Source organism: Lactuca sativa, chromosome 9 (genome assembly GCF_002870075.4).
Source record: "Lactuca sativa cultivar Salinas chromosome 9, Lsat_Salinas_v11, whole genome shotgun sequence".
In the NCBI taxonomy this organism is placed as follows: domain Eukaryota; kingdom Viridiplantae; phylum Streptophyta; class Magnoliopsida; order Asterales; family Asteraceae; genus Lactuca; species Lactuca sativa.
The window spans coordinates 199,537,686-199,550,376 of NC_056631.2; the positions used below are offsets into that span (position 1 = coordinate 199,537,686).

Genomic DNA, 12,691 nt, shown 5'->3' on the forward strand with positions numbered 1-12,691 from the left:
GACACCATATAAAACATCTCAATTTCACTCTCACCCTCGGACAAAATACTAGCTTTTATAAAGATATGTGTGAAAATAATGATTATTTATGTATTATACTTTATTTTTATTTTATTTTTGGAACCAAATTATATAGTTAACCGATTTATCTAAAATAATTAATTAAATATATTTAAATAATAGCTAATGTTTTTGAAAGCAACACGTGTAACATAAAGTGAAATGTATCGATTAAATATGTATATCAATATGTCATTGTACTCTATTGTCCTGGCTTGGATAAGATGGCAGGGATATTAGAATCCCCACAGGGACCACCTTCACCACCACCAACATCATCACCATATAAAACATCTCTCTTTCACTCTCTCTCTTTTTAGAAAATCAATATCAAGAAAGAGACTTTACAAGAAGGGAAACTTCAATTTAGCCTTCTTATAATCAACTATTTCTTGTTAGTTTTTTTTTCTTCCCCAATTTTAAATTCCTTTCATTTTCAGTAAATAAACGGGGTTTTATTGGAGTTATAATCAAGCCCATGTTGATTTACGCTGATTCACACATATACAGTTATACACATACTGAAGCATTCCAGAGTTTTTGTCTGTTTATGATCATTTGTCATTTACTTTGCTTCTGTATTGACATCAGTCTCGACACTTGTGCCTGCCATTTTTAGTTTTGGATTCTTCTTGCCCTTTAAATTCTTGCTTTAAAAACCTCTCAGAAAAAAGTTCAATTGTCAACATACACCGTTCGAAATCGAGACTAAAGTTACAAAATACATCAACATTTAGCATTAGGGTTTGTCATCCGTTGCTGCTGATAATTGGGTATGGGCCTTTACTCTAAAAGTTTGTTCCTTTTTTATGTTTGAGCAGAAATGAAACCTTTTGATCTCTTCTTTTTAGCTTAGGGTTGTTTATCTGTTGCTGTAGCTTATTGGGTATGGATCTTTACTGTAAAAATCTGATTTTTTTCTTCTTCTGAATTTAGGCTTGTTTTTGGGTATACTTCTTCAGTATGCTGGATCTTGAAAGTTGGTTGAACTAATTTTCGTTTATTTAAGCTTAGGGTTGTTTATCTGTTGCTTCTGCTTAGTGGGTATGGATCTTTATTGTAAAAAACATGTTCTTTTGTGGGGATTTAAGCTGAAATTGAAGATTTTTCCTTCTGGCTTTTAGCTTTGAGTTTTTAATTTATTGCTGGTGCTTGTTGTGTATGGATCTTCACAGTAAAAAGTTTGTCTTTTTGTGGGATTTCGAGTAAAATTTCAACTTTTTAATCTGTTTTTAGCTTAGATTTGATTTTATTTGGGTGCTGCTTAAGTGCTTAGTGGGTGTGGATCTTTACCATATAAAAGGAATCTTCTGTTCAAGAAATTAACCTTTTTTCTCTCTGCTGCTGCATAAAGCCACTATTTTGCAAAAGTAGATTGATAGTAGAGTCACTATGACAAAATAATTGGGATAAATATAAAAATGATTTTGAAAAATCACTTCTGAACACTCTTTTAGCTAACCCTTAGATTTAGCTAAGGGTAATAAATCTTTGCTGTAAAAATGAATTTTTTTTTATTAAGGTTTCTTCAACTTCCATATAGCTTTCTTGACATTATGTTCTTTTTGTACTTAAAACTTTTCCTTTTTAGATCCTTTTTGGGATCCTTTTAGTTCCTTTTTATATGCTCATATTACATGATAAGTGAAGACTTGAACTTGAAATCGCAAACACACCCACCTTAAAAAGTTAGAATTAGGGTGTGTTTGGATGCGCATTTATGCTTTATTAATGTCACTGAGTGTTTGGGTAAAAGTGATTATGACTGATTGTTTAGGATCAAAATAATCACACAAAAGGGAGTGTCATTGACTGTCTCTAGATCCTCTCGTATGTGAGATCCTCTCGTATGTGAAAAGACATGAATACCCTCTTCATAAAAAATTGCCCTAGAAAAGCTTGTCCATTTCATATTCAACAATTTTTAATTTTCAAGAATAGTCATAGTTTTCGCCATTTTCTCAGTTATTTAGTTTTAATCGCCATCTTTCATTTGACATTTATTTCTTTTTCTAACATAAAGCAGGTTCTATCTTACTGATTGTGATATGGGCTTTCCCAACTCCTCTCAAGCAATCGTATATTCCGGCTCTTAAGCATGGAGGTTCATCGTTTCGACAACACCATGGAGACTCAGACTCGTTACGAGAACGGAATCGGAATCGGAAACGGACATTACAGTCCGAGACACAACTCTTACCATTCGACCCCAAAACATTCTCTATCTTGGCTCGATTTAAGAGTTTGCTACATTCGAATCAGCAAATGTGATATCAACAATGAATCAACCCCCGAACATCTAACACTTAACCATGTCCCACTTAACCGTGACACTTTACTTGAAGTCAATGGTGTAAGAACTAGCATCTACTCCGATTGCGTTTCAACCCTTTTAAGGCGAGATCGATTGGACAAAAAGTCCGAGGAAGTTACATTTGTTAGTACGGATAGTTTTAGGACAACAGGAAGTGTGAAGTTTGAGGTTTTTGATAAGGATGTTCTTCTGGTTTCCGGGGTTCTTGATTTGTGTCATGGGAATGGAATTCATGGGGAGTCGGCTTCAGATGGTTGTGTTTCTAAATGGAGAATGGAATGTGAGACGGATATGGTGGCGGGAAACGGGTTTCTGAAAGGGGTGGAATTGGAGACACCTGTGATTGAGGTTTGTTTGGCTGGTAGTTTTGGTGGGAATCCCATAATTTTGACGAAAAGTTTACAAGTTCTTTATAGAAAGAAACAAACAAGGAAAGGGGTGCTTCAAGCTATACCTGAAAATGAAGCAATTGTGAATCAAGGAGAGGGTTCTTCTGGTCTTTCTGTGAAGGTATGTCTTTTGGTTTTTTTATTAATTATGTCTTTGAATAAAACAGACTTGTGTTAATGATCACATTGTGTGACTCTTTGTTCTCTTTTCAGATTTTTTATATTTTAATTTTACCCATAACTGGATAAAAAAGTCACTTGACCCCATTTATACTTTAATATATTACTATATTATTATAACAACCTTATCCTCAGAAGGGCTCAGGATAGCATCGCTGTTGGCACTTTTTTCTATGTTGCGCACACTACAATGATGCACTTCTTCTTCTATGATGCGCACACTACAATGGCTGTTGTTTTCTTTATGCCATTTTGCTTGGTGACATTGTAGGCTGCGGATTACCCAAACTACAAGCAGGAACACGAGTACCATAGTCTTTACTCCGGAATGGAATATGTGGAAGGTGAAGACGGGGAACTATCGTGGTTTAATGCCGGTGTGAGAGTGGGTGTCGGAATTGGATTGAGTGTTTGCCTTGGAATCGGAATTGGTGTCGGATTACTAGCAAGGACTTACCATGGTACAACTAGAAACTTCAGAAGACGACTTCTTTGATTTGGGTGTTTACCATCTATTCCAAAACAACACATCAAAATAAGAAGGTTTTGTATGAAAGTGGAGGACTCTTGAAGCACATTTCATGAGGTTGGTTGATTTTGTAGGTATTAGTTTAGTTGCTGACAGGGATGATGTCGTTGTCATGTAAATAACTATGATCCGATGTGGTTCCTAGTTGTTTGTGTGTATGTTTTTGGTCATTCTCTTTGTTTTGATTTTTGTCAACAAAAGGTTGTTGATAGGAATAACTAATAAGCATGTTTTGTATTTGTCGAGCAATAGAGTTGAATCTTGATGGAGTAATGATTAATAAAGTAATAACCTTGATCATATGATATTTTTTTGAGCTATTGACCAAATATGGGATATGTATATGTCAAGACCATTTTTTTTATTTCATAAAACAAAATGACCGCACGATGTGTAGTTACACCTCACGTCTCGAGATATAAAATGTCATTTTCCATTACATTCGAACTCTTTATCGCCTTAGCACCCCATGAAGCTTTGGTTCTTATTCCTACGAGTAAATGACATTGACATTCTCACCTAGAAATGATATAGTAAATGACATTGACATGGATGACTTAACCTTATATTTTTCTAAGTTAGGGTTTAAGGCTTTCAATTCTAAAAGGTCACCTATTTTTCAAATTTAACCCAATATTAATATATCTCAAATTTCAATTAGTCCTTTACTAATTGTCCGATAGACATCACAGTGCGCAATCTTGATTCTTGAAGACGAAATGCATGCAACACATCAGTGCGATCTTGAAACTTGAAACATCGTATTTATCTTCTATTCTTCTATCTCAATTCTTAACGTTCAACTCCTCAACGCCAAACAATATGATTTCACTTTTTTTTTTTTCTTCAGTTTTCCATTATCTATTTGGGTTAGCCGATTAAGGCTAATTATTTTCATTTATCCATTGATTATAGAATATACATTTTCAATTGTCAAGTTTTGAATACTTTTTGTATGGATTTTGCCTTTGGAAATTTCGAATTTGGGTTGAAACGAATTCAAAGAAACAGTGAGCGAGTCAAGGCTGTCAAGCAGCATGTATTTCCATTAATACATTATCTCTGGTATTCTATTTGTTCGTTTGTAAATGTCTTGCTGATTCAAGAAAAGAATAAGTGTTTATAACGTTAAGTATAGTAAATGTCAAATGACCATATATTTTTTGTTCGCTTAGTCCCCCAAATTGGTTGAGCCGTCCATAGACATGGATCAACGTAAGTAATTCTTAATGCTTCTAAGTCAAGCACATATAAAAATCAATGATGGTTTGATTGCCATTTTTTGTGGTTTGTGAATAACCTCGTGAAGTGGATGTTGGTGTTTTTGGTCATTTAATTACTACATGTTTTTTTAGTACTATAAGCTTACATTCACGTTATAGTATGTTATAATGGGACAAGGTTTAGAAAACTATGTTTCGTGAATAAAAGACATTACGAATTTTTTTCAAATTACTCGAGAAATATCGTATGTATACAATATTGTTTTCCTAAATATAGAATAAGGATATGTTTTCAATGTCGGCAAGTGAATGAATTATAGCTTAAAAAACATTGCTTTGCATACAGTATAAGTCGTTAAAACATGTTTTTTGGGTCCGGGTCCGGACTGGATGAGACTTATCAGGTCCGGGTCCAGGTCCGATTTTTCCGAGTCTTGGACACTGTTGGACTGGTACAACTTTACATGCATACAATATAAGTTGTTAAAACACGTTTTTTGGGTTTGATACAACTCGTTAAAATGGATATGTTATTGGGTTTGATACGTTACAACTCGTTAAAATGAATACATTTTTTGATTTGATACGATACAACTCGTAAAACTGAATACGTTTCCATTTCTTGTACACGTTAGACCGGTTAAACTTTGATTGTTTATACCATTTGTTTGAACTTTGAATCAAATAAGTTAAAGACTTTATCATATTTCATGCATAACGAATCTAACTTTATCTATAATATTATAACTTGCAAAATTAATTTTCCAAATAAAAGCACCTAACATATAAATCAAGTTCACCAACAAAAGTTAACAATCTTAATACAAACATATAAAAGTAATTACGGTAACACCAAAAATCATAGTTTAAAATTTAAAACCAATCAAACTAACAAACATCATAATCTAATCTTTTCCAATGGCCTCTTCCCCATATCATTGTCGTCTAAATCTATTATGTTTAAAGCTTTTGCAATCTCACATAAATAACATACTTCAAAAAAATGTAATTAGTCGATCTTTTGTCAAAAATTACATGTTTTATAATTTTAGTAAAATTACTAACAATAATACACATCAAAATTATTAAATCTTGCAAATAAACTAAAATATAAGTTTAAGTATAAATCCATTGTGATGCCTTGTTGAATTAGTTTGTTTGAGTTGTGTATGTAAAATACAAGAAATAGAAACATACTTTCTTGTTACATGAATGTGTGTGGCTTTGATTTTGGTGCACAAAGGAACAAACCGGGTTCTTATTTTCATGTTTCGTAACAATTTTGATCCTTACAAAAGATAAATCTAGAAACTAAGAAGTTTATTTTTTTTCAAATCACTATTTTACCCTTGGAAAAACAACAAAGCATAAATACCAATATTTTGATTTTCTCATATTTTTCGGCTAACGCTTATAAGAAGAAGGTTTTTTTTTCATATAAATTCAAATTACTATTTTACCATTGTATATATTAATTTAATCAATCATTATAAACTTACAGACAACATATCTATCTTTGTAAATTAATATTTATCTTTTGTAAATTTTTTATTAATCATTATGGTTTAGAATTATTAATGATGTTTTTCTTTCTTAACCATAGTTTCCATAGATAAAAATCTAGTTATGTTATAGAAGTGTTATGACAAGGTTTCAAATACTTTAAGTCCATTCAAACGATGAAATTTATTTAGGTTGGTCATTTTGAAATGCTTGAACATGCAATGGTTAGAATTTATTTCTATTTCTATGTCTGTTATCTTTTGAGATATTCTTTGTCGTATATTTTTTAACAACGTACTTTAACTTCAAATGTTAAATTATCTGGGACTTCTTTATTTACTAAAATATATTTTATTATAAAAGAGTTATTAACTAGCTATTTTATCTTTCTAGAAGTACGGGAATAGTAAGATTAATGAATATACAAAAAGTTATACGATGGCGAAGACAATGGAAGAAACACTTGATGCTATGTTTTTAAAGGGCCTAAGGGTTGTTTCTTGGTCTTCAAAGCAACATTAATCGGTCTTTTCGTGTACCACAAAAGCATAGTTTATACACCAGCTTCAAGTGCATGTGGTTAGAAAGAATTGTGAAGAATATAGGCCAATCACAAAGCAATCCAACAATTGTGCATCGTGATAATATTCCAGCAATCAAACTCGTGAAGAACCTTGTAATGCATGATCGCAACAAATACATAGATGTAAGGTTTCGTTTTCTTTTGAGATCTTGCCAAGGATGGAATATCGGAGCTAATTCAATGTTCTACACAAGAATGGGTTGCACATCATAATCAATCTAGTAAGCCATGATGTGTTCTCGAAGATGTGAGGCTTGTTAGGTGTAGGTGAGTGTCCTAGATGTCGATACAATTCACTAGCTGATTGATTGTTCTACATAAGAATGTGTTGCATACATCATAATCAATCTAGTAAGCCATGATGTGTTCTTGAAGATGTGAGGTTTGTTAGGTGTATGTGAGTGTCCTAGATGTCGATACAATTCACTAAAAGGGAGGATGTTGAAGTTGTTCTCGACCGTTAGATTAGGAATTTCTTGTTTTTAGATTCTCATCCTAGATATGAATCCCCTCTCTCCTCCTAAATGATGGTATGTTTGGCAAAACTAACTAGTAGTTGGTAATTGAAAGTTTTTCTTGACCGTTAGGTTATGATTTTCTTGTTTTTTTCTTAAAAACTAAAAGCTCTCAAAAGTTCGTTGCTACACACACCCTAAGTCACATTTCTCCCGTGGAACAATTCTTTTCAGTAATTTTCATATTTAACTCTACAATTAAAGGACGATATTCATAGGTTTGCTATTACCCTTTATATTTGTTATTTTGTTACGCTAATTTATAAGCCATCTCAACATTGTGCCATTGTGTATCAAATTATATATATATATATATATATATATATATATATATATATATATATATATTTATATATCTTAATAAGCATTTAGCCTCAAATGCTGAATTTTAAGAGGTATAACCCTTAATGCATCACGTACAACTATGTATGCATTTCAGAAAAATGAAATCTTATCCTGCCAACAATTGATTTAGTCAAAATTAAACAAACATTCCCTAAAATTCAGCCAACTGAATTGGTCAAAACTAATTGAATTTGTTAGATCAACGTTATATAACATCTCAGCCAATTGAATTGGTCATCCCCAGCTTCCATCGCCACCTTCACAGCCGGAAATCATCATAATAAACCACAATGGCCTTCTCTAACTACCTCTCGCAATTCAGGTTAAGGCTCCCCCCTTTCTGACCTCTATTTCTTTTCGATGTATAGACTGATGGTCATCTTTCTGGCGTCTTTCTATTGAAGTTCTCCATTGCCTTCCTTCATCTCTACACTTTTTCATCACTTTACTCCATCTAAGTGCCTCTTTCTAACAGAAACTCAAAGGCTGCCATCAACGACATGCCCCTTTCAACTACTTGCTTCACTATACTCCTTTGGTAAACATCTTAGTTTTCATCTTTATTATAATTTTTAATTTTTAGTGTATGCGATTTTGTCATTTTTACTCACCAACTCTCTCTCTCTCTCTCTCTAATGAAACAGAAGAGAAACGATTTTATGGTTTTCAACGAACATGAACGATATTGGGGTTTTCTAGCAAGAAGTTTGTTATGATTGTGTCTCTTTATTGTGTTTTTTTCATATGTACATCCATGGGAGCTCAAACTCACACTATGTAGATTTTATTGAAGAGTTCAAAGATGTACGATAGAAGAATCAGATTAGGCACTTGATGGAAAACCCCTCGCTGAGATATGATGGAGACGACTCACAAATGGAAACCAAGATCTGATTTGGGAACTTAGATTTTATTCTTTCTAGGTAAACCATTACACAACATCACACCACACCACGACCAATGTAACTGTAACGACCCGATTTTCAAAAGAAATTTTTTATTTTTAAATAATCACAACATTTCCAATAAACCACAAAATCTCAAGAATAGTCAAATTCATAACATCAACAATTTTAATTCAAATATCAGAGTGTCCCATAAAATGCCTAAGAGAGTGTATGTCGCGCCATCAAGCCTTGTCCTTGCCTTTAGACTCAGAAGTACCTGAAACAAACCAACAAACTGTAAGCTAATGCTTAGTGATTTCCCCAGGGCATACCCCACACAATCCACATAATTACATAATCCATATTAGCTATAAAAGCTACATAACCATATAAGCCATGTATACAACATATAGGGATGCCGTGGGCTCTCCTAATGGTCTTACTCCAGGATGTCAATGGTTTTACTCCAGGATGCCATGGGATCCCCACATGGTCTTACACCTAAGTGTCATGGGCTCCCCCATGGTCTTTAATAGGAAAGCCATGGGCTCTCCACATGGTCTTACATCCAGGTGCCATGGGCTCTCCCATGGTCTTTAACAGGAAAATCGTGGGCTCTCCACACGGTCTTACATCCAAGTATCATGGGCTCTCCTAGGGCTATTAATCAGGTTAACCCGATTGGGTTTCAGGTTAAACGGGTCAGGTTAGTCGGTTTTTTCTAGGAAAAATATTCACCAGAAACCCGACCCTAGTAAGGTACGGGTTAGTCGGGTTCAGGTTAATCGAGTTTCAGCTTAGTAGGGTCGGGTTAATTGGGTTAGTCGGGTTGACGTTCAAATGTAAGATGAATTTATGTAGTGCCAATTTAATACATAATCCATTGTCTTTAATAGGAAAGCCATGGGCTCTCCACATGGTCTTACATCCAGGTGTCATGGGCTCTCCCATGGTCTTTAACATGAAAGTCATGGGCTCTCCACATGGTCTTACATCCAAGTATCATAGGCTCTCCTAGGGCTGTTAATCAGGTTTCGGGTTAAACGGGTCGGGTTAGTCGGTTTTTTCTAGAAAAAATATTCACCCGAAACCCGACCCTAGTAAGGTACGGGTTAGTCGGGTTTCAGGTTAGTAGGGTCGGGTTAATCGGGTTAGTCAGGTTGACGTTGAACTATAAGATGAATTTATGTAGTGCCATTTTAATACATAATCTACATGTGTAGGGACTTAAAATATAAAGTTGGTATACGATATGAATTTTTGGAGTTTCTTTTACCATATTAGTAATGAAAACAGTGAAAAAAATTGGTAAAATTTTTACAACACAATCGTACTGCATTAAGAGGAGAGGAAAGTTATACCATTTTATACATCTCTATACATAGTAATTTTACTCTCTGGTTTGTTCAAATAAGAAATATATATTAGTTGTAAAATCTCATGGGATCTTGAATTTATGTCATTCAACGCAGTAAAAAAAAGTTTTGGTAATAAATTCTTAATCGGGTTGACCCGAAACCCGAATTGTTTTGAAAAAACCAACCCTAATAACAATTCGGTTTAGTCAGGTTAACCCGAATAACCCGGTTAAGAGTTCTGACCCTATTAAACCCGACCCTAATTACCTTATTTGGGTTCGGGTCGAGTCGGGTTAATCGGGTTTGGGTTTTTTTGACACCCCTAGGCTCTCCCATGGTCTTCCATACAAGTATACCACATATATAACTAGCATACCTCCTAACACATAACCAACTAACATGCCACATAACACTAGATCAACTAGTGTACCATATATCATAAAATGAGTCAGCCTTGGTGCCTTCGACCCATTGGTATGGTGATGAAACTCACCTCTATTTGCTGAATCTGAAAGCTGCTCTCCTAACAGTCTGTGAACACCCATGCTGAACAATAACCATTACCCTAGGTTAGGGCTGAACATAATCCACTTGAAGAACCCAAACCCCAAGTCCTTTCGCAATGGCCCAAAAAGTATTCCTTTGCTAATGGGCCCAAAGTCCATGTCTAAAATCATTAATGGGCCTCATGGCCTAATACAACCCAACCATAGTAACCATGGCCCAAAACAGATAAGTTGCCCCACTAACTCAAAACGTGACCAGACCCAAAGGGCTTACAAGCCCAAAACAAGTCCAAGCCCATCTGAGGTGTATACGTCTTGCGTACCACCCTTATACGCGTAGCGTACTAAGTCCCTAAGTTGTACGCGCTGCGTACGCTAATCTACGCCCAACGTACAAACATATTAAGCACATCTTCCATTAAGTGCTTAATACTCAATGTTCTAACGTCCAATATTTAGATCTGAGTCCATTAAGACGTCCTAAGCCATAAATTTGGCAACTTTATGCCTTTGCATGTTCCATATGTTCCCAACAACCCATTAAGACCTTTCCAAGAGTCTTAATCCATACATGAGGTCAAAACACCCATCAAGACACCATTTTTATGGCATGAATTAGTCAAAGGACCTTAGATCTACTCTTCCTAAGCTCTGGAGTTGCTCCAACTCTCTAGAGATGATCCATGAACACAAAAAGGGACAATATAGAAACCCTAACTTGATCTAATGAATAAGATAGCAAGATCAAGACTTTATACCTCCAGAAGCTCTTTGAGGTGAACTAGATGCAGATTCTTGAAGCTCAATGCCATTCCAAGCTTGCTTAGCAATTCCTTCTTCTTGAATGAACTCTAAAATGGCCACAAATACACTCTTTAAGCTCAAAAACACTCTCACAAGGGATCTCCGGTGTAAAAGGGAGAAATGGGGCTATTGAGGCTTATTAGGATTTGATCCAAGAGGCTTAAGGGTGTTTAAATAGGTGTCAAGTCCGAGAATTAGGGTTTTGGCTCTCTGTCGTGTACGCTCTGCGTACGCAGCCACCATCCGTGTTCATGCATCCTTAGTACACTAAGCGTACTCCTGGAGTACGCCCCATGTACTAAGGGACCTTTTATGCCATCTTTTCCATTTCAAGGGTCTAAAGAGTAATACATGATTTGGAGTGTTACAGTAACACCGTACCATGACCAATGCACCACCACCACCTTACCACTTAATCTTCTTTGTCTTTCTCTCGAACACCACCGCACCACCTCAATTTAGGGTTTTATTTTTTCTGGTTTGGAACCCTCAGCGACATCAACTTCTCTGCTACTCACAACCATGAGGTCCATGACCATATATATGGTATATCCCTTTTTGTATACTCTATCTCTCTTTGTAAACTTTCATTGTTGATATTTGAATCCTAGGTAGGTGCCCTATGATTTTACGGTATTTGTTTTTTTTACCTTTTTGTTGTTTGAACGATTAATTTTTAGCTTAAGCTTGAAACTACTGGTTTCACTGGTTGGTTTTTTGCATCTAATTTAGAAATTTCGTTTCACATGTTCAAACTATTAATTACTTATTTTAATCTTTTTGTGGATGATTGAAGCTTGATGGATATGTTGAATGGCGAATGGCTTATTCCATTATGTACATGGCTATTGCAAGGTTAAAAGAAAAGAAGAAAACCTATATCTTGCAATAGGATTAACTTTAACCAAGCAGGGTATGACCGAGCTCTTTCCCATTTTAATCGCATTTTTTTATTATTGTATAGGCTACTGAAATTCAATTCCTTATCAAGAAATGGAAGTGTCTTTCTTTTGATTTTTATTCATCTTTGACAAGTTTGAAAATTGCAAAAGCTCTTATCTTTGTCTCTTTGTTTTGCAGTTCGATGCATGGTGGTTACTATTGCTTTGTTTTGTTTTGAGCAAAAGATGTCATATGCTTTCTGTTTTCCCCTATTTTATCTTAGGAACTCCACATAGTGTCAATTAAGGAAATAATGGGTTAGATTCATTTTTAGTGAAAGAAGATGAAAAGAGAAGAGGCTATCAACTATGTAGTGAAAGAAGTGGATGTAGATTCAGGAATTGTATAATGGTGCTGCTATGATGTTGCTATTTTGGTACTCTTGCTGGTCTTCAAACTCTCCTAATGATGACTATAATGGTATTGTATTTATCCCTCTTTTTTTAGAAAAACTTATTAGCAGAAATGATTTTTTCAATAAACACTCCTCATTTTAATAGAAATTCAAATGAAATTTAAGGAATTTTCTATATATTTGATATCTTTTACCGAG

At 34.7% G+C, this 12,691-nt stretch overlaps 1 protein-coding gene across 2 annotated transcripts; it reads left to right on the top strand.

The window, feature by feature from the left end:
- Positions 1–382: 382 nt before the first annotated feature.
- Positions 383–3,772, top strand: LOC111918230 (uncharacterized protein At1g01500). 2 transcript variants are annotated; one of them, XM_023913900.2, is made up of 3 exons: positions 383–833; positions 2,084–2,884; positions 3,215–3,772. In XM_023913900.2, the coding sequence occupies exons 2-3, from the start codon at positions 2,159–2,161 to the stop codon at positions 3,437–3,439; spliced, it is 951 nt and encodes a 316-aa protein (XP_023769668.1). In that variant the 5' UTR covers positions 383–833; positions 2,084–2,158; the 3' UTR covers positions 3,440–3,772. The 2 variants fall into 2 exon arrangements, with proteins under 2 accessions (XP_023769668.1, XP_023769669.1); XM_023913901.2 differs by having other exon boundaries at positions 2,087–2,884.
- Positions 3,773–12,691: the final 8,919 nt, after the last annotated feature.

What these genes read in the sequence shown, in the direction of transcription:
- LOC111918230 (XM_023913900.2), top strand. Translation starts at nt 2,159, where the DNA reads ATGGAGGTTCATCGTTTCGACAACACCATGGAGACTCAGACTCGTTAC. An exon ending in CTTCTGGTCTTTCTGTGAAG is followed by an intron (nt 2,885 to 3,214) that starts GTATGTCTTTTG and finishes GTGACATTGTAG; the next exon opens with GCTGCGGATTACCCAAACTA.